This window comes from Anabrus simplex, chromosome 1 (genome assembly GCF_040414725.1).
Source record: "Anabrus simplex isolate iqAnaSimp1 chromosome 1, ASM4041472v1, whole genome shotgun sequence".
Taxonomy (NCBI): Eukaryota; Metazoa; Arthropoda; class Insecta; order Orthoptera; family Tettigoniidae; genus Anabrus; species Anabrus simplex.
This window is the reverse complement of record NC_090265.1, coordinates 492,784,415-492,808,068: the sequence shown is the minus strand read 5'-3', so window position 1 is coordinate 492,808,068 and position 23,654 is coordinate 492,784,415. Positions and strand designations below refer to the sequence as shown.

The window sequence follows — 23,654 nt, the reverse complement described above, 5'->3', positions numbered from 1 at the left end:
AGGGGTTAACGACTTTCTGTTGTCGGACATAATTAATTTATATGCTGATTGTTCTACGTCGACGGAAGTAACTGGGCAATACTTGTACACTGGCACTGACCGCTCGGAACATTCTTCTGGCAAAGACTGCCTGATTCCACTTATGTAGTTGCTTATGGATTGAATCTTCTTCAGTCCTAGGTTTGAGTCCAACACCGCTCTGAATTTCCTTTTATAACTTTTTCTCCAGTGTCACCATCGACATCAATTAAATAACTGATGGTGTTTTGAATTAACTGAAGGGATATGTGTAGGGGTGCATGGCGAGTTTCTAGGCCCTTAGTTGCCTTCGAAAGTGACAAATCATGTACATGGGCGAAACTGATATCTTTATATACAGTTTCAGATTCAAATGCGCACTTAGCTTCATGAACACATGCGGTATGACTTTCATCAATACTTTTAACTATATGTTTCACTTGATTAAAGTTCTCCTGGTAGAACGATACTGCAGGTAACCAAGTTCCCTTTTTTTTTTTTTTGTGAGAACAGGTTCCGGCGGAAGAGAAACCTGAGACAGATGAGTGTTGTACAACTGTACATGAATCAGTCCTCTTAGGAACATTTGTTTCCCACTTGAAGTTACTTTGTTGGCAGACAGAAAGAGGGTATGTATTTTTTCTGCAATACAATGCAATCCATGCGCCAAACATGTGATGTGGATGAGATTTGGGGAAAAAAATACTCAGACTCACCAGCTTTCAACATACACGGTGCTCCATCAGTGACTAAAAGGCACACTTTGTAGCAATCGCTGTCCGATTCACTAGGCCACAGAAGCCACAGGAATTTGTCAACAAATACTGCAACTGTAGCGCGATTGGTTTTTCTAATGGTTTGTACGAAAGTAAATGAGATTTTCCGGGTTCTTCTGGACAAAATTTACCCACTGTGTTCGCAATGTATCAACTACACGAATTGGGTTTTTCATCTACCGATAGCCAGACACAGTTTCCTCCCTATATCAGATGGTATGTAATCAATGACAGAAGCGTGCAGTGAAAGTAAAAAAAAAAAATAGTTCTTCCTAAGGGTAGGTTCATCTGGTATGCTTTGATTAGCACAATACTTTTAAGTAACGAGCGCAGATATGGATTATTCAATTTATGTAGCGGAATGTAGCTGCATACAAGGGCTTTACAAATATCAGCGGAAAATGTACTAACTTCATACCATGTTTTCACGTCGATTAAAAGTAGCTGTTGCGTATTCTTACTCTGTTCTTTTAATCTGAGATGTGTAGTTGTTTTCGAATGCTGTTCAATTTGAAATTTTACACTATTGACGCACACTTGACAGTACACTACATCACTGTCACTTGTATGGTCACTATTGCCCAATATTCACTGTTTAATTAAAAAAGACCTAGAACGCTTATCTTTCGGTGTTTTACAGTTTAATCTGGTGAAACACTGCAATAGATGGACAGCAAGTTGACAGATGAATGCACTTGTTTAAGCAAGCCTTGGGAGGCTACTGTGAGAAGAAACGAATGTCAGAAAGAAGGAAATAGGCTAGCAGTTGTGAAATGGGTCATTATCCTTCTACCTGCCTCTATTAGAACCCTGAAAGCCTTTTCTTTGATCACGGAAGGCTTCCCATGTTGCCAAGGGATGTACAATGTAGAGAGTATAATATAACTATTTATAATAGTTTATTTAAATCCGCCTTGATCAATACACTCATTAAATGAAAGAAACATTATTAATGAAACCATACATGTTTCGGGAAATCTCAACCATTCCCTTCATCAGTGGTTAGATCAAAGAATAACACAATATGTCACAATCTTTTGTTTTACAATTTGAAGGAGTATTGTGTCCCAGTACATCATATCAAAGAGTAAAGAGAACTTATGAAATATTATAAAAATGATCAATACATACAATTTTGGTTGAACTGAATGAGAACACTATACAAATTTAGGATCTTCAAGTTTTTCTTCTTTTCTTCTTCTTTTTGTTCCTTAAATGATTATATGCTAGCCTAAACAGTGGGTTATCTTCTGTACTTTTCTCATTTAAACGATTCAGAATTACATTTTTGTGTAAGGTAAATTTCTAAATTTTCCAAAACATTAATCAGTTTTCCCTTTTTGGTCGAATGTAATAATTTCATGTCATTGGAAATGTCTGTAAATTTATGATTCATTTCAACCATATGTTCTCCCATTGCCGAATATCTTTTTATACTGTGCAAAAGGTCAGGTATGTTGTTAGTGTTGAGCCTGTAATATAAAATCCAAGTTTTCGACATTAGGGCGCCACTATGTGCTCCTTGGCTTTGGAAAGACATGTTTGACCCGTTCTCTGTATTCTCTCAATATCTCCTAAACGGCAGGTCAAATGAAAATATCATTCATTCCAGATATAATGTAGAGTCAATTTGATCATATTTGAGCCAAAATTCTGCTCTGTAGCTTACCTAGTGATTGAGATACAGGCTTTTCAAACTTTGTTTTTATCAAAAAGTTGCCAAAGTAGTGATTTTTGTTGGATTTCGTTAAATATTCCTAAAGCAAGTTGTTCAGAGCAAACATCATATGAATCAGTTTTAAAGGCTAGTATTTTTGCTGTACATAGAGCACAATAAGGCATTTCTACGACTAATATTTGAAGACCTGTAGTTGTTCAAAGTCAAAGTTGTGTTATAGGTATTTTATGAACCGGAATACAAACGCCTAACAAGCGGGTGGTGTGTTCCACTCAGGACAATAATGATGGGGAGGAGAACGCTCATGTAGATACTTGGAAGGTACTATCTGCATCTGGCCAGATGTTGCGACAGCTTGTGAGTACGGCACGAATAACAGATACATTTACATGATTACAAATCTTTAATTGAAAATTTTTTGCAGTGGTTTCTTCAACACATACCATTCCTCACAAATGATGTGCTTAACTCATTGCGGACCGCGGACGGCGTAAGACGTTTAAGCTTGCTCCTATGCTGTGGGCCGTGGACGGCGTAAGACATTTAATGTTCCGCACGAAGCAGTGCTGTTTATATTCGTCATCTATGCATTCTTACACCTTAGTCAGCGTTACTGGTTGTAGCAGGAAGTTGGTTGACATTTTTGAGATAACCCCCGCGTTGAGTGGACTCATGTTTATCTTAGCTGTTTTAGCGGGAATATCTCGGCACTTCCTTGCGTGTCAAGACGGTACTTGAGATTCCAATGGAGTGCGTGTCGTTCTTACCGAGTGTACTATAATGGCTTATAAAAGAAATTTTATTATGGAAGATTAATTATTAGATATTGTTCCCAATGATTGTTCTGGTGATGAACGTATTCCTGAAATAGACTCAGATAGTGAAAGTGAGAGTGACGAGGAATTACCGATTCCTGAAACCAATAGGCTATAAAGGAAAGTGAAGTGCCTGATACATATCATCCTAGTTATTGTCCACCTGTTCCATCGTTTAGAGAAAATTCAGGCATAAACGTTCAAACAGAAAATGAGAAGGATATTTTGAATTAGGTGAGTATTTTCATGAATGACGAATTTTATCAGTATGTGTGTGAGCAGACCAATCTATAGGCGAGTCAAGTGAGGCGCGGCGCCCCGGCCTTTCACAAAGAATTCGTTCATGCAATCGTGGAAACCGATTATTCCAAAATCCTGATATAAAAATGTACTGGACCGAAGACCCTGTTTTTCATACCCCAATATTTTCTAAAACAATGCTCCGAATACGCTTCCTTCATATTCTTTCCTTTCTTCACTACAATGGCAGTAATCATTATGCCAAAAGTACAGATAGGCTGTATAAAATTAGACGTATTTTGGAACCTGTGACACCAGATATCACACCCTAAATATTTACTAGAGGTAAGCACAAAGTATCATGTTTCTAACATTTATAGTTCAGGAGTAATGGTAAATTTTATTAAGTAATGCACGTTAAGAGGGCCCGGACATGAAAATGGCTGGTCCAGGCATTCAAGTGTCCCGCTCAGAAGCAGGTACTGAACGTGTTAATATTAATAAGTAGTGACATGGTAGGAACAGCGGATGTTAATTGCCACTTTGTTTGGAAGGAATCTCCATAATTGTTGTTGGCAGTAACTTTATCTTTACGTTTGAATTTAATGTTTTTAACACTTTGGCGACTATGAGACCCGCCGGCGGGTCACGCCAACTCTTTACTTCTGGACGGCGAGACTCGCCGGCGGTCTCACGACACATTATATATACTGGAGCCGTATCGCGCGCCGTTCACAGATTATGCTTTTTTCCTTTCTGGTTCGTCTCTACATAAGGCATACTACGTATACAGTGGGACATGCAGGGAGTACATAGGAGCTAGGATAATTAAGAAATTATTCAATATGCTTGTTCCATTACTCAAATCATTTTATATGAAAAAAAAATATGTACAAATATAAGAATAGACCAACATTTAACATGTTGCTTCACAACACTACGTTTGATCAAAACAAACAATGCTGCATAAAGAACGCCAATTTCAGTGAGGTCGCCGGCGGGTCACAGAGTGCGCGCGAACCCCGTGCGTTACTTGTGGACGATAAGACCCGCCGGGCGGTCTCAGCACACAGTGCACCCCAACGCCTATAGGCTGTAATTAAGATGTGTAATAGTATGTAATATATCTATTAGAGTTCAAGTAAAGACTGCCAATTTCAGTGAGGTCGCCGGCGGTTCACAGAGTACGCGCGAACCCCGTGCATTACTTGTGGACGATGAGACCCGCTGGGCGGTCTCAGCACACAGTGCACACAGTACACCCTAACGCCTACAGGCTGCACTTATTATGTGTAATAGTATGTAATATATCCATTAGAGTTCAAGTATCTCTGATTTTTCACTTCGTTCCTAATGAATAAACTCGGAAAACAATACGCCGTCGTCAACGTGTTAAAGTGATTACACTTGCTTCAGTTACCAGCAGTGCTAATATTGGGAAAGAAAATATTTCTGTGGACTCACTAACACTCTTCCACAGAATTTGTGTAGCCAAACAGTCAGATGAAGGCCTGAAAAGGCTTCTCACGTTTGAACTGTCACCTTTTCCTTCGTCATTGTTTAGGGAAGCGGGCAAGTGAAAGGTAACTAAATCATCTTTATTTTCAGCATGTGCCTTTGCTGGCAAGACCTAGTGTTTACAGTGCACTATGTCTTCTAGTATAGGCTAGATCAATTTTGTTACTTTCATTGATCTGTCTCTGTCGTATACTTGGCTTTGACAATATGAAAGTGACTGAGGTATGAGCAATGCTAGTAATGCCATTCCTTATGCAGCCAGTCCCTGCTATGAATGGTGTGAAACTATTGCTCATAGGGTCGATTGGCTCATGCATTTCAGTGAGCTTGGCAGACTGATATGTAATAGCAACTTCTGGCTCAGTGAGGAAAGCAACGGGAAACTACCTCACTCCTCATATCCCTAGTACGCCTCTTCAGTGATGCCTAGGCCATCTATGACAGCTGATGGCGGAGCTGTTGAGGATCCAACCAGCCTTCGGGCTGATGACTAAACATACATACATTTTCAGCATTCACACCAACCACAGATGCTGTCGAAGGAAAAAATAATTTTGTTGTGGTGGATGTAGGTCATCTACTTCATAAACTTGTTTGACAGCGGAATTTGAATTTCGGGGTCATTGCTAAGAGTTATCTAACATACTTACAAAGTACACTATGGTTCAAACACTGCTGTAGTATTTCATGGATGTCCTGATGTGACAGGGAGGGGCAAAATAAGTGCAGTACGTATTCAATGAAAAACTTTTATTTATCACTTGAGATCCTATTCAATGAAGTGACATGTCCAGAAATTTCTGAAGAACTTTTTCTTTTCCTAATGAATTCAATAAATTACTTTTCATTGGCTTTCTGAAAAAGGTTCTGCAAGAAAGAGATTTAACAGTAAAACAGGCAGTATAGGATGCAGACGTTCTAATTGTTGAAACTGCTGTTTGTATTGGCTCTCAGGATGACAACATTTCTTTTCGTTGGTGAAGATTTTGACCTTTTAGTTCTTCTAACAGCAATAGCTCTGATGAAAGACAACTTTTACTTCAGAAAATATGGAAAAGGGAGGAGGATGCCTGATGTGTTGTACTTCACAGAATCATTTGAATACAAGTGTAGCGGAATGATTTCGTTCATCCATGCCTTTAGCGAGTATGATACGACAATTGCACTTTTCAGTTGCGAGAAGACTAATGTTTGTACTGTCATAGAAAAAACCAACATCTGAAACAAAAAAAATGCAAGAATTTTTCAACCCTGAAGCAACCATTGATCAAGTGGCGTTGGTAACCTCAGAACCTCTGTATCCAATCTCAGTGAATTGTGCTACCATCTGTTTACTCAGTCAGTAGCAAGAGCACCATCCAGTCTAGCACATTTATCCCCTATTGTCAATGCAGCACGATTTCATGCCTTGAGATGTTGCCATCATATGCAGAAGTTAGTACATGAGAAAAATGCTCTTGAGTGGGGCTGGGTACCTACCCGATATGGTCACCAGATTTTTTACTTCTCTCTGATTTTCATTACCATTTTCCAGAAGTGAGTAAGAATGTATGTAAAAGTTTGGTACAATATCAAACGTTTTATTTTACAGCTAGAGAGTTAAATTTCTTCTTTTTAAAAATATTGGGAAAAACAATAAAACAGAAAAATGATTTTAGTGAGATGTAGAATAGTTTCCTGGGCTGCATCATATTTATTTTGAATAGTTGTCATTCAGCTGGATATCATATCACCCAAACTAGTTCCAGAGACGTTGCAAATCTGATGTACTCCTCTGTGAATAATTACTATTAAAATTTTATTGCAGTCCACAAATTTGTGAAGCACAAAATGTAGATATATATTGATATTGGGTAGTTACAGTGTAATCATTGCTAAAGAAGAAAAAGAAACCAAACATATAAATCCAAGATATACAACAGATTGTCATGGAACTTACAGTCCCATACAAATAAATCGGAATACAGTAACTTTCACATTTTTAAATGTTATTTTTGTACTTCGTCATCTACTACCTACCTGTAGCGTAGTCTTTCTTTATACTGGGCGAGTTGGCCGTGCAGTTAGGAGCGTGCAGCTGTGAGCTTGCATCCGGGAGATATCTTGGAAGCATCTTTTCTAAACGGTGTACCTGTGAACAAGATGTTGATAAAAGAATTGTGGCTGCTCATGCAGCATTCGGACGGTTAATGCACAGTCTCTTCATGAATAACGACCTAGAACTGCATACCAGACTCGTGGTGTACAAAGCTGTTGTCATTTCCACGCTGCTGTATGGCTGTGAAACTTGGACACACTATCGCTGTGATATCAAAAAACTTGAGCGCTTTCACCAACGGAAAATGAGATTCATCTGGAATATTAAGTGGGAGGATTATGTGACAAACACGGCAGTTCTCGGCAAAGCGCAGCTAAATAGCATTGAGGCAACAATCATCGCTCATCTACTGAGATGATTAGGCCATGTTCACCGCATTGGTGATACCAGGCTTCCCTGCCAAATTCTTTATGGTGAACTTTGCTCTGGCAGTAGATCTCATGGAACCCCTCTTAAGTGTTTTAAGGACCAGCTGAAACACATAATGAAGACAACTGGTATAGATAGACAGACGTGGGAAGAATGTGCTGTGGACCATTCACTGTGGCGGAACACTATATCCACCGCTGTCAACTTGTTTGAAAGAGAACGCCGCAGACATCAAGAGGCCAAGCGACAAGCAAGAAAACTCCGTCAATTACAACCCCGCCCTCCTCCATCCATTCTGTGTGATTTGTGTGGGCGTATGTTGTATGCCAGAATTGGTCTGTTTAGTCATCACAAACACATCCATAAACTGAGTTGAAGTGGTCAATGTATGCAGGAAGAAGTTATATAAACACCAGTGCATCTGCTGACCATCTTGTTATTTTGTTGAAGGTGTTTGCAGCCTCTCACAATTCTGTAATTTATTTATTACTCCATACAGTATACGCCAGATCCTAAATGTTAGATGGCATGGAGTTACATCTAACGAAGAGTTGTAGAAAATAATGGAATATCTTACAGAAGAACAAATTTAACAGAGGAAATTGAGTTAGATTGGATGTACATTGCAGAAATCAGATGGACCAGTTGGAAAAGTGGCTCTAGATTGGAATCCTCAAAATGCTCTGAGGCGTAGTGAGCCAGTAAAATTCTGAATTAAGAAAGAAGCAGCCGAGGAAAATCTGAAGATGTACCATTGAGAAAGAAACTTGCAAAGTAGGTAATCATGGGCAAAAGGAAAGATCACTGTCATGAATGGTGATGGATGGAGGTAATTTTCAGAGGTCTGTGCTTCATATGGAATAAAAGGAATTAAGGACAAGATGGCGCATATTGTAGTTCACTTGTGAAGTCTCTCTGTTTAACACCAGTCGTATCTTCATGTAAACTATCAATTAGTTATTGCAAGTGATAGTAACTGTTGAATAAGTGTGATTTCACTGTCTTGAGTGAACATCATGATCTAGTCTGCCTCTATTGCGTAACGGTTAGTGTTGTTAGCTGCTGTCGTCGGGGGCCCCGGGTTCAATTCCCGGTACTTCCTGAAATGTAAGAATGACAGGAGTGCTGTTATGTGGTTGAAATGGTACATGCAGCTTTCCTCCAGTGGGCGTGTGCCTGAAAAGAGCTGTACCACCTCGGGATGAGGACACGAGTTTACTTGCTTTACTATCATGACTAAAAGCAGTACAGTCGAACGTATCGTCATTAGAAGAATGCATGAATGAGTTTCAGAAACGATTGGAACAAGCAACTATGGCTGCAGGCAGGACCACCAACCCCACAGAATAATTGGATGCTCTGCACTTGGACTTCCGCAAATTTTAGGCATCTGTAAGTGCTGAGCTTGAATCCATTAAGCAAGAACTCTCAGCACTTCAGCTGAAAACTTACAAACAAGATGAGATACTTGATGGTCAAGAGCAATACTCCTGGAAGAATTGTCTTCTTTTTTCTTCACGGTGTTAGTGAGTATGCTAGTGAGGATATACCTACAAAAGTGTTGCCAAATCTGCGTGTAGCTTATGACCAGCTTGAGAGCACTAATAGAAGAAATAAACTTCTCCAGGGGAGGGACTTAACAAGGACCTCCCTGCAGATAGGCCCAACCAATAGCGAAAATACTATGGTGGCATTGGCTGAAACCCATGGTGTGTTAGTGTTTGATACTCATTTCTCGGCATGGCTCTCAAGATTGAAATAACATTATTATTAATAATAATTAATAATAACCTTATTATTAATAATAACTTAATGTTATTATTTCAATCAAATATCATCAATACGGACCAAAATAATATTTATTACATGTAATGGCTCTCAAGCCCGACCAAGCCACATGCAGATTTATCAACACATCCTTATGAATCCCACTTGAATTCGCCCACGAAGCGATCTGATTGGCTAACTTCAGCAGCTGATAAAATGACAACGGCGCGAGATATCGACATAATTTTTTTCAAATTACGTATTAGTATGACCAACGCTCTAACACTCATATATTGGTTCACGCTGTTTCCAACCACTTTGTATATTTTCTGCCTCAGTTTGGAACACATCCAAGGATATGGAAAGATGCCATCATAAATTTGGTACCAAAAAAGTCTCCAGCTGTTTCCCTATCATACTATCGACCAGTGTGAATACTTTCATCTTTCTCAAAATCTTTCGAATGGATAATCCATCGGCAACTAACCAAATTCTTAATAAATATTCCTTGTTTGATCCTATACAGTCAGGTTTTAAAAAGAGACACAGCACGGCCACTGGTCTATTGAACATTAGATACGCAATGAGTGAAATGAACGTCACATTACTTATTCTTCTTGATTTCAGTAGTGCATTTGACACAGTTAACATAGACATATTGCTGGCCAAATTAAAATCTCTTCATCTAAATCAGACTGCTCTACAACTCCTTAGCTCTTACCTCACAAACCACAGACAGCAAGTTGTTATAAAGAATAAAACTTCTCAGTGGGCACTGAAACATTCAGGAGTACTCCAAGGTTCTATATTTGGCCTATTGCTTTTTATTCTGTACATAAGCAACATAGCATCTCAATTGAAATATTACGATTATCACGCTGTACCCATGCTTCGCTACAGAATTCTCAGGAAGACCGTTTTTGGGGTTTTCCCAACTGAAGTCAAAATAGCTCATTACAATGACATCGGTAGGAATGTAGTGATTAAAAGCAATGTTATCATATAAAATACAATACAAAATCAAATGAAAAACCGCACATTTTCCCACTTTTAACTAACGGTACTATGCTGTCGATCTAAAAGTCCAAAGTTCGAGTGTTGGAATGGCTAGACCACAGACAGCCGCAAACACTCCTCTGCCTTTATTCCGTTAAATGTGCTTGCTGCTCGTTCCAATCAGTGCCTCAGAGTAGGGATTGAAAGCTGTAATGCTATGATGAACCAGTGTGTGATGTACCAGCAGTATCAGGAAATTAATGAACCAGAGGAAAAGAATGGCATGCTAAAGAACGGAGAGATCTAACTCCCCGGCTACTTCCCGTCAATATGCAGGCAGGCTGTTATACTCAGTACGCAGCAATAATCCCATCTATCGGAGATGAGTGGCAGCAGAAGTCACGAAGCACATCACAACAAACAATGGTCAATATAATGTTACTGTTGACCAATTTTATGAGCTTTCTATATTGTAGGCTTTCCCATTTAGTTTTCTTCCAACTCTGTGATATTATGGCATCTTATATAAAATTATTTATAGCTTAGACTGTAATTCCTTATTCCCCGACTTTACATATCGGTTTTCATTAAATTCTGTTTACCGATTGCTTCGTGATTCGGTGCCGATATGCACTTTGAAACAAAAATCCAAATTCATTAATATCTCTGTTATCATAGCCGGTACGGTAAAAATGTATAAGACATAAATGATCGGAAATCTATTTCATAATATGTAACTTATTTAGGTAGTATTTATTGATAGGACTACTAATAACATAAATATTTCAGAATTACATTTTAGGCCTTCCCCTAAACTACCATTTCACTCAGCATGAATAAAATTATTTATGGCCTAGATTGTAGCGACTTATTCCCTGACTTTATATGCCGATTTTCATTAAATTCTCTTTAGCTCGTACTTACATATATACCTTCAGACAGACAGAAATTACGGAAAATTAAAAAGTGCATTACCTTGTTACTGTGGACATGACCGATACAGAAATATCATTCCTTTTAAATTCTGAGCAATGTACAGACAAAACTCTTATTTTATGTGTATAGATATGCTGATGACCTCCAGCTGACAGAATGAATGCTGACTTACAAAGTATACCATATGCATATGAAAATTCTATATTAATAAATTCCTCCAAGACAAAAGCCATTATAGTTGGACAATCAAAATTAATAAACATGACAAAGACTTCAGACATCCCTTTACTCACTCTGTCTGGTACCAAAATACCCTATGAAAGTTCGGTAAATAATCTAGGTGTTGTTATACGTCAAAACCTAATTTGGAATGAACATGTCACTCATACCTGTAACAGAGTATATGCTTCATCCCATCCTCTAAAATACCACCAAAATACTTTACCGTTAAGTATGAAAGTTAGGCTTTTATAAACATTACTTCTCCCTATATTCTGTTATTGTGATGCTGTATTCATAGACGCAACGAAAGAACAAATTAGGAAGATACAAAGGGCCATGAATTTCTGCATCAGATTTATATTTTCCTTACGCTATGTCACATGTCACACCTTATTACAAGCAACTTTCGCTCTTGAAATTTGAAGAATTCGGAAATCTTTATGTAGCCGTGTTGGTGTTCGGATCACAAACTGAGAGAACTTCCCAATACCTGTCATCAACTTTACCTAACTTTCCTCTTTTCACTAGCGTGCTTTTACTACCCTTACCATTCCTTTTAGCAGGTCATCTGCCTAAAATCGCTCATTTATTGCGACGGGAACTAGATTATGGAACTCTGTTCCAAGTAAAATTCGCAACAATATCTCAATAGAGTTTTTCAAGTCTTCCTACAGAAAGTACCTCTTTGATACGTAAACCAATGGTGTGAACCTTGATGAGTGAATGATGGTGGGTGGGTGGGTGGGTGTGTCTGTAATTTAGTTAATTTTCATTAAATTAATTTAAACTTAAATTTCCTTTAGTAGTTGGACAAATGATAAATTGGTTTAATTGCATTTTTTGAATTTATATTACAGATTAGTTTGTTATAAAATATTTAATATTATCCATAATTTTTCTGTACAAGCATAAGAGAGGACCTGGAGTCCTAACTTTGCCACTATTAAAGATAAATAAAAAAATAAAAAATTCAAGCACAAGAGAAATTATTTTAACCTCTTAACTGGGCATGACGTATATAACCGTACGCTGAATGTTACAGGGTAATGGGCATGACGAATATATACGTACTTGTCTTTTACTGCAAATATCTCCTGGGTATGACAAGCTACTTTGCCACGTTGTGTATTATTGTCTAAATTGATGTTTATCCCGTACGATGGCAGCAAATACCACATGTCACACTCCTTGAAGCTTATTTGTTTTTATTTTACATCTGTGCAGTGCTACTTGTCTGCTATAGGCCAAATATGGCAGCATCTACCTCAAAGCTTAAGTTCGAAACGCTCGAAGAAGACAAGATTATTCATCTCTTAGAGAATGATTGTGACGATTTATCTTCTCAGGAATCCGAAGATGAGTGGTTTGATACAGATGAAGGTGAGTCTGATAGTGAAAGTTGTTCTGAGAATGAGAATGAAGAACAAGATGAACAACATGATGAATCGGATGAAGGCGAAGTGCAGTTCAAGTGAGGTAAATGATGTAACTGATTGTGAAGTTAATGTAAAATCTTTCACAATGTCACTAGCATGATGCATAATTCATAAATATTCCTTTATTTTATTTGTTTTAATTTTAGGTGATAACACATGAACAAAATGCTCAAACTTCAACCAGGTAAATAACCTTGCAGTTAACGAAAATTGGTTCAGAATGTCACATTCGTGATATGATATTTATAAATACCCCTTGCTTTTATTTGTTTCAATTTTCGGCTGTGAAATATGGGCCGAACTCTCATATTCCAACCAGGTAAATGACTTTGCAGTTAATGTAGAAATGGTTAAAAATTTCTCTAACATAAAAATTAATTAATTAAAAGTCCTTTAATTTACTTTTTTGTATCACAGATGAATGATATTAATGATATTACTAACTTTTCTGCTTATCCTGCCGTGTAACAACAATCTGTTTTAAAAAATACACAGGGCAGGTTGCACCAAGCACATCAATAATACCCAGTTAAGAGGTTAAGCTACTACCATCTCAGTATGTGCAACGAAAATTATGAGTGAAGTTTCACATTGGGTATTCTGGCTCACTTCTCGTGGTTAGGGAAGGGACTTTGAACCGATATCAAAATGTGTATAGACCATCACTTGGTCCTTGTTACGGAGATTCCTGGGAAGGGGTGGGTTTCTCTGCTCTTTCAGCTAATGTCTGACCATACACTGGAGTTGTTGTGGCTGTTTTAACCATCACTGTTCCTTGACTTCTCCTTTGGGGTGGTGTGGCAGACATGCAGGAAAGGGATTTTTCAACTTCGCATTTGGTCTCTGAAACCAGCAACATATTGAATGACTGGGCGAGTTGGCCGTGCGCGTAGAGGTGCGCGGCTGTGAGCTTGCATCCGGGAGATAGTAGGTTCGAATCCCACTATCGGCAGCCCTGAAGATGGTTTTCCGTGGTTTCCCATTTTCACACCAGGCAAATGCTGGGGCTGTACCTTAAAAAAGGCCACGGCCGCTTCCTTCCAACTCCTAGGCCTTTCCTATCCCATCGTCGCCATAAGACCTATCTGTGTCGGTGCGACGTAAAGCCCCTAGCAAAAAAAAAAAAAAAACATATTGAATGTGCATGAAATTCTGTTCACTCAGTGGACATGCATCTTTTCTGTCATCATCTTCATGTTGGAGCATGAGCATGAATTACTGCTTGAGAAGCCAATATTTGCCTGGTATTTTGAAAACTTACTTAACATCTTTTGTTCGACCTGGTTAATGTTGTACAATATAATCTATTATCCTTAGTTGTACACTTATTCTTTGCAGTCGTCTTTTTTCAATTTACATGAATGTAGTGTGAATGAGATTTTATTTTTTTCGTAGAAACCAAAAGTTTCGTGGATCTACTGTTCAAGACCCTTGAGACCCAGGTATATGATTTACCTGCTTCAGTTGTCACATCAACGTCAGCTTCAGATGCTAATCCAGCACCAGTTGCAGGGTCGCCTGTTGTCACATCAACGGTGGGCAAACCTACTGATGGATTTCTAGTGCAACAAAATCAGTCGTCTGTGGTATCTGAATCTCTTCCACCACTAAATTCAGTTTCAGCCATTCAAACAAATTCAACTCATCAGGTAAGTTTTCTTTCTTTCTTTTTATTCTTTTTGCACCTTCACAAAGTGTTTCTATATTCTCATAATTCTTTCTCTGGGTTATTGAAACAATGTGTTTTCTGGCCCTCATTGGATAAAATGATTGAGCTGTTTGAAATTTCCATTTTTTTTTATTTATTTATTATTTTTTTTTTTATTTTTTTTTTTCCTCACCGGAAGAAACATTCTCATGGGAATTACCTGTGGGAATTAATGTTTACATTAAAAGAATTAAAAAGTTTTATGAATAACTTGGGAATGATTAGTTGTGAGAGTTTGAGCTCTTTGAATCCCCCGTGATATTTAAATTACCTGTCACAGGTGATAATCTGCAGCTATGATAATTGAATATGAACAAGATAGTTAGCAGTTTGTTTCTGAAAATTCTAATTGTTCCTTTCTGTCACTCTCTGATTCAGTATTCTCTGATGAGTATCCTTATTGATCAAGAGAAAGGGCTAACTGATAAAATGTCTTCCTTCCTGCATCAATAGATTGATTGTTGCAAGATTTGAATCTGACTTCTTGGTCATTTACATTTCTTTTACTTATTACTTAGTTGTTAAATCTTCTATTCTTCAATGGAAGCTACTTTGTGTACTGTATAATTCAGGGATGGCGAACCTATGCCACGCGTGTCATTAGGTGACACGCGAACACGATTTCGGTGGCACACCACATGCACATATTAAAATTTTAATGTACGTTTTGTACTATAAACTAAACATATCTCGTGCATCGTATAGTCATAGTGTTTCAGGTTTAAGAAATAAAAACCGAAAATCTAATTCCATTCGAACGTGCATTATGGCAACACTACAACACTGATAGGTCCGGAAGTCAAGTGAAATAAATGTCAGATGCGGCCGACGAGCCATTCACTCACCCACATCAGTGAATGAGTGAAGTTTGGCTTGTGTATGGTTGCCAGCATCGCGTAATTATTCTTAGTGAGTAACTATTTATTGTTGTGAACTTTGTAAGATAAATAGTTCCCAAGAAATTATCCCAATTTCGAGATTTGGAGAAACTATCGCACTTTACTTCAAAACCACATATTGCACAAATGACGTTTTTTTTTTACTGGTTCGATACTGATAGTTTAGAAATGGAGTTGACTGAATTTAAAAAAAGCATGTATTGGTGAAAACGTTCGTACAACTTGAAGCATTAATGAAAATCGAGTGTGTTGTTGATGGTGAATACTCTCTCCAGAAGCCGAAGAAGGGCCTCCCACAAAAGTTTTCGGCCATGAAGAAACTTGCTACAGCGCTACTTACTTTGTTTGGGTCATCATACGTCACATGTATTTGGTATTTTACAATACAATATATTATGAAACATAATTTGGAATTAGGGATGGAAGTCGCTGGTGGCGGTGGTGAGTGGAGGCGAGAGTTGTATCCATTACAAACGAAAATAACAAGTGGCACAGTAGACAGTTGAAAATAATGATCCAGACCTAAAACGGCACACTTGTTGGAAAAGGTTCGCCATCCCTGGTATAATTGGTATTCATTAAACCCTAATAGTGGCAATGATTAAGTTTTGCCATACAATGCCCTGAGATTCATTTTTCAAGGACCTTCACATTATTTTTTTTTTTTAACGTTTATATCGCACTGGTACATGTTAGTCTTATGGTGACAATGAGACAGGAAAGGGCTAGGAGTGGGAAGGAAGCAGCCATGGTCCTAATTGAGGTACAACCTCAGCATTTGGCTGGTGTGAAACTGGGAAACCACAGAAAACCATCTTCAGGGCTGCCGACAGTGAGGTTTGAACCCACTATCTCCTGAATGCAAGCTCACAGCTGTGTGACTCTAACCGCACAGCTAACTAGCTCGGTTCTGCACTTCTTTAATAATAATAATAATAATAATGTTGAATGTTATATTTTCAGAGATGCTAGGATGTTAGACTCCCACCTCTTAAAGTAAGTTAATGTTCCAGAGGCCAGTGATGATGTTTTCACATTTAAACACATTAACCCCTTCAGTGGCACGCCCGAGAAATTCTCGGGTGGCGCACGCCTGCCCATAACGTCACCGTCCGAGAAATTCTCGTTTAGCTGCAGTGTTCATTTCGCGATCGCCCAATAATTTCTCGGGTACTCTAATCGTTTGGGAAAATGTTTTCAAGTATTCTCAACAGATGGCGGGAGGATTTCCAGCTGTATTCACGTAGCGTCTGGCTTAAAATATGCCTTATCTTCTCTACTTTACATATACAACCTCTGGCCAACTGACGAGGTAAACAGAAATGGCGAGCGCGAAACGGAAGAGAAGTTTGTCTGAAGACAAAATAAGGAACTACATCAAAGATGAATCACTAAGTGACATTAGTATTTCTGATAGTAGCTATAATGATTCTATTGATTCTTCAGATGATGACCTTAGTAATTCTAGTGAAAGTGAAGAAGATATTACGTCAGACGCTAAGGTGATGGTAGATGTTGAATATACATTCGTTTGGAAAAAGTGTAAGCCTGGGGATAGTGTGTGAACTAATTTTATTCAAGTTACGGGAAATCCTGGTGTGAGGCTTAGCTTATTACCAGAGGTGAGTGCGATTGACTGTTTTGAACTGATTCTAACAGATGAAGTTGTAAATTTGACAGTGACCGAAAAAAATTCGTTGGCCCTATGCTAAAAGTGCATTGAAAACCTTGTAAATAAATCTCCGCATGGAAGGGTACAGTTTTGGAAAAAAGAAGCTCTTACAAAATTTGGCAATTTATTGCATTAGTATTGCTGATGGGAATAATACAAAAGCCTGAAATAAAAATGCATTGCTCACAGGACAGTATAGGCCCTACTCAAAACACCAATATTTTATGAAACTATATCACAGGCCTACTCTAAGAAGTATAAATAGAGTGTAAAGTAAGTTTTTATTAACCTTGAATAATATATGAATGTGTTCCCTTAATAATTGTTACTCATTCCTTGCTTCCTAAAAATAAATAAATTCCTCCGAAAAAACCTCACTTTTCTGGCACAGGGGGTCTGCCAAAACCCGCCACCGAAGGGGTTAAGAAACCACTAACCTCTCCTAGGATCGAATCTGCTATTTTGAGAACTGGAGGACAGTAACTAACCAACAGTGCTGCAGAGTCAGGCTTGCTTCCTCAGTGCGGATTGCAATATATATAGTTTCTTTTGTACAAAAATCCTGCCATATTATCTATGTCTCTTTGTGCAGTCACCCATTTATTACACCAAAGTCCTTTATGCTGTATAATCTGGAGGGAGCCTGTTAACCCCTGGAGGGTGCATCCCCAGGTGGCATATAGGGGGATCATACAGTTCAGCAGGGCTGTTTAAAATACCCAATACATACCTGCCAAGTATTCTGGTTTTTCTGTAAAATGTACAGATTTTGAGTTTGTTTTACGGTTGTACGGATGAACAACGTTTTTGTATGGAATTTTTAATATCTGCACTTGGTTTCGCTTCCTGCGGTCAAATCGGATTTGTTTGACTTCTGATAGTAACTGGTAATAGGAGATGCAGGGTTTGAAATTCAACTGGTAAATGTATCGATAATCACATTATCGATTAACACCGCTTTTGTCACCTGTTCGACCTCAACTGCTACTTCATTCAATGAGATGTTCCCAAACAAGTAGCAGGCTACGATTTTGAAGAAAAGAATTCTGTGAAAAGTAGCAGGCTGTGAATTTATATAAAACAACTTTAGTAACTGCGTCGTGCTTCATAGCAGCTGAAAGGCTTTGATTGTGTGCGTGTGTAACATTGGCGGTAGTTCTGAAACTTGTGGAATTGTGTGAAGAATTTCTAAGCGATTTAGTATTTTTAGTGGTGTTCGTAATGAGTTAATAAGAAACAATATTATCAGTCTTTTTGTGAGGCATATTCTGTTCAATTTCCTTGTTTTATATGATCACAGAGAGTGTTCCCAGTGTTAAGTGAAAACAGATGAGCACTCATCAAGATGTAACTTCGTGTATTTAATTTCAGGGTTGATCATAACATATACAGTTAAAACTCAATGCATCGTTTATCAGGGGGCAGGGGGAAATTGACGATGGATGCGGGATAACTATAAATGCGGGCAACATAAAAATAGGGGGAAAGCAAAATAATAAAACACGGGTACTGTATTGAGACATTTTTCGTTATGTAATTATTATTATTATTATTATTATTATTATTATTATTATTATTATTATTATTATTATAATGCCATGTGGCGTCCGGAGCTGAGTGCAAGTCTTTCGGGTTGTCACGTGATAGGGCGATCCATGTGCATATGAAAATGTGGCCCTACCTAAGATGAATTATAATGTTTAATTCGGCAAACTGACAGCCTCCGAACTGATGGGATTAACCAAGGAAAGTTAAAATCCTCGACCCAGTCGAGACGCCTTGAACCAAAGACTAACCCGTACTAACTATGTAGTTCATACTGTACATAATGGTATCAAAATATTGCAACCATGATATAGGCCTACGAGGTGAAAATAAGAAGCGTGACTTTTATGCCGTTTCATTTCACTTTTCTTTACACATTTCGTAATAATTGAAAATCTTTAAGTTCAGTTCTCTTATTGCAAATTAAAGATATACGTGGATATTACAGCGATAACCTATATTTAGGAAAAGATTCCCTAGACCTTTTGCGAACGATAGGTTAGATACTCAACACGGCGCGGCTCCCGCAGCTCAGCTCAAACGATGTCACAGAGGTTAGAAATTTGACGCGGCTCGTCTCGAATGATGTCACAGCGGCTTGTGCGAAGTTGCCAACTTAGGAACAAATTACAAGACTAGGCTATGAGAAAAGATTATTGGTCTGGCTTGGTTAGGTCCAGCTTGTAACAAGACTATTGGGCAGAAGCCAACAAAGCAGTCAACAGGCCTCTAGCATCCCACACGCTCCACAAAGTACGACGCGATTAATCACCCTGTGAGTAATTAAAACGAATCTGGTGCACTGCGTGATTTTCTATATTTTTCAGTGAAGTTGGCAGCCTTAGCCAGCCTATACCAACACAGAAAATGGTGGAAAATTTGAGTTTTACGCTGCCTGTTTTAATTCTTGTAAATAAGAATACTTCTAGGCACCAGGAGGCTCGTAGTGCGGTTGCATGTGAATAACCTGCGCACAGCACTCCAGCCTACAAGATCCTTGCTCAAGACTAGCAACTCCGAATCGCTCGTACATTCTCGCGTAACAGGTTGCTGCTATTATATGCTAAATTTAAAAAAAAGTTGCATATATTTTTCTTATTTACGATCGATCAATGCGGGAAAGTTGTGACCGAGGATAAATAATTTTTCGACGATCGATGCGATAAAACGATAGTTCGAGAAAAGATAGATGCGGAGAAATTTAACATTGGTTTATATGCAACATTTTTGGGCTGAATAAATTCAGTAATGAATACGGGAAAACGGCAGTTCCGGGAACTATGCATCAAGGTTCTACTGTATTTGACTTGTATTAGTATTGTTTATAATCCCCTCCCTGCTGTCCTTTTTCATTATGTCTCAAGACTGTTATGCATGCGTGTGTTGTTAAAAATTTTCTACTTAAGAATCTTCCGTATTTCTCTTTCCGAAAGTTGGCAGGTATGCCAATACAACTCGCGGACCAACAGGCAGTCCAGTTCCTGGGGCTTTAAAATACTGGGATACCCTCTTTCCAGAGGTCACAAATATGGAGGGCCCAAGATCCAGGATATGGGCGAAGACCCCAATGGCATCAGCGGTGGAGAAGGTAGACTTCGATAGGCATCGGTGGCAGAAGAGATTAATTTGTAGCGTCAGTACTCCAGTGGAGCGGGCTAGAGTAACACCTGGCAGTAGGTATAAAATGCCTTTGGAAGTGACGACCCCATCGTAATAATAGCCTATTCTTGATATGGTACTAGTAAATCAGCATCGGAAAAGGTTAGGGTGCCCCATGCAAGCGACGTGCAGTTCTCAGGGTACTGGAGCAACTGTGAGAAATGGGCGACCAGTAACCTCCTTAACCCTCTTAGTGCCAGGCCCGGGTGCTCACAGTATGCCAAGAGTGCCAGACAGATTTAGAGAATTTTGCAGGTTCACACTCTCTGGACTATATAGTTCACAAATGTTATAACTATGACTTGAAATTTTTATTGAATGTTAACAAGAATACACTCTTACTGCTGAACTGAATTACACTAAAATACCGTTGGGTATTTTGAAAAAAAAAAAAAAAATTTCCAATCAATTTTCAAACACCAAAATTTAGAAATTAAAAACAAAGCAGAAGAAAAAACAGAAAATTTAACTCAACGATATATATTGATGACTTCTTTGCAATGTCCTATTTCAGATGAATAAACACGTAACATTTCACATTTTTATCTTGAGTATTTTAAGAGTTATGTACAGTGGTATCGTAATATACAATGGGACTGAACCTGGCACTTGGGTTGTAGTCAGGGTGACCAGATGGTGATAGATTATCATTGTTCACAAGATGAAAGAATCTCAAGATCAATTGGAATCTGTTTCTTGAGAATATATTTCCAAACTATGGAATATAACAGGAGTTTTTGACCCAATAACAAAATATGCTCGGCCTTCTAGCTATACCCATTTCCAACAAAACAGCAATGAAAGCCTTCATTTCAGTCAATGTAACCGGGCGCCACTGCTGTGCTCTGGCATGTGGTGACAAGACATGATTTCTCATATCTGTTTGTCTCTGTAGTTATGAGGTTCCATAACTGAGCCGTGAAAATTAAAATAAAACTATGCTATAGGTTTGCGTCTGACGAAGGGGCGTGTCTCGGGCCAGGAGTATCATAATAATCAGGGAAGGGTTGGTATTTTGCATCTTGACCTAATTGAATTTCACGGAAAACATGAAATTTCTGCTGTTGGTTATTGTTACAGCCGTCATCATCATCATCAGTACTGTCACTCAGACGGTCATTACCACTTTCAGTGTTTACACTCGGACAATGAGCACGTGGTTGAGTGTTTACAGAAAACTTGCCGTTATCACTCACAATAACACTTTCACTTTCCCCTTCCTTACTAAAAATTATTAAGATATACAGCCAGTTCGTCATCGTTAAACTTCTCCTGCTAGTCGCCATTTTTCTCACGCGGCATGGAGATCATACGTTGTAGATGAACACAGACTTTAGAAATTCAGTGCATGATAACGAATGAATTTACGCACTATCTAGCGACGTAGTTAAAATCTAATGACAATTCTCTATGGACTCGACACATAAAATGTTGCAATCTGACTGCCCAAGTTGTATGAACTCGTATAGAATTGCGCGCTATCCAAACGACGATATATCGTGGTTGGCATTTTACGCGTATATACGAAACAACGAAATATCGTTGTCTGGCTCTCTACGGGTTAAGATACCAATAGTAAATCTTATGACCCTGACAGGAAAGGCGGTGGAAGTAGTTGACTTCATGGAGAAGGAGAAGGTGGAAATGATGGGGCTGAGTGAAGTGAAATGGAAAGGTAACGGGAGGATGAAATTGAGGAAGGGATACACATTCTACCGGAGTGGGGGCCAAGAGGCAGTAAACGGAGTGGGGCTGAAAAATAAAATGGCGTATGGCTTTTAGTTCCATGAGTGTCTGAGGACAAGTTCGGCTTGCCAGATGAAGGTCTTTTTGATTTGATGTCCATAGGCGACCTGCACGTCGTGATGATGAGGATGAAATGATGATGAAGACAACACATACACCCATCCCCTGTGCCAGCGGAATTAACCAATTATGGTTAAAATTTCCGACTCTGCCGGGAATCAAACCCGGGACCCCAGTGATCAACCATTTAGCCATGGAGCCGTACGGAGTGTGGCTAATAATTTCCAAGAAATTGGAGGATTATGTTGAATTGGTAGAATGTGTTGAGTGACAGAATAATGAAGATTGGACTGAAGATGAAGAGCGAAGTGATGGACTTCATACAAGTGTATGCACCACAGACGGGAAACAGGGAAGAAGATAGTGAAGGATTCTTTGAGAAAGTAGAAAGAGAAATTTCAGGTGTGGAAGTGGCTATTATGGGAGATCTGAATGCACAGGTCAGAAATGGGTGATAAGGAAGGGAAAATGTCATTGGACCATATGGATATGGGGAAAAGAATCGTGGGTGGGGAGACAGAAGAACAAAATCAGTAATTGACTACTTTTTGGTGGAAAGGACTAACCACAGGGAGTTAATGGATGTGGCAGCTTTACCAGAAGCATTTGATGGGGACCATAGAGTTGTGGCAAAATTACAATTGGAAAAGATGGAAAAACTAAGAGATAAGAGAAAGTAAAATAAAAGTATGGAAATTAAAAGACAAAAATGTACAGGAAGATTTTCAGGAGAGATTGAAGCAACAAATCCCAGTTACTGAAGTAGAAAATGTTGAAGAGGAGTGGGCCAATTTTAAAAAGTTTTTTGTTAGTGCAGCAGAGAGCGCTTGTGGCAGGACATCTACAAGAGTGAAAGAAATGGAGACACCATGGTGGAATGAGGAAGTGAAGAAAGTGGTGAAAGAAAAGAAGACAGCCTGGCAAGAATGGGACCGAGATCAAACAGAAGAAAGCAAAAGGAAGTATCTCAACAGCAAACAAAGATGTAAGAAGGTGGTAGGAGGACAAAAGAAGAAGAGTTGGGAAGAATTCACACACAAAATGGAAGTGGATGTAAGTGGCAGAAAAATGATGCTGTGTGGACTTACAAGAGGTAAGAGGACAGAAAGAGTTATCACAAAGCTAGTGAGAAAGGAAGATGGGGAATTGTTAACACACACAGAAGAGACGATGAGAAGATGAAAGGAGTATTTTGATAAGCTATTGACTGTGAACAACTGTACAGGGGAGATAGAAGCAATACAGTGTGAGGACTCAACAGCAGAAGATGATATAACAATACTGGAGGTAGAGTTAGCAGTACAAAAGATGATGGGAAAAGCAACAGGGTTGGATGAAATCAGTATGGAAATGATAAAGGCTGCTGGACCTGTTGGTATGCAATGGTTGTACCAACTACTAAAGTGTATGTGGAAACACAAATGTGGAGAAAAGGGATAATAATACCAGTGTTTAAGAAAGGGGACAAGAAAGTTTGTGGTAATTATAGAGGATTG

General features: G+C 38.7%; 1 protein-coding gene across 2 annotated transcripts in view; it reads left to right on the top strand.

The window, feature by feature from the left end:
* Positions 1-23,654, top strand: part of swm (Zinc finger protein swm) — a 503,429-nt gene that overhangs the window by 38,914 nt on the left and 440,861 nt on the right. For both annotated transcript variants that reach the window (XM_067135328.2, XM_067135327.2), the window contains exon 3: positions 14,265-14,518. In XM_067135328.2, coding sequence (XP_066991429.2) covers positions 14,265-14,518 — 254 coding nt within the window. The remainder of the gene's footprint in view (positions 1-14,264; positions 14,519-23,654) is intronic.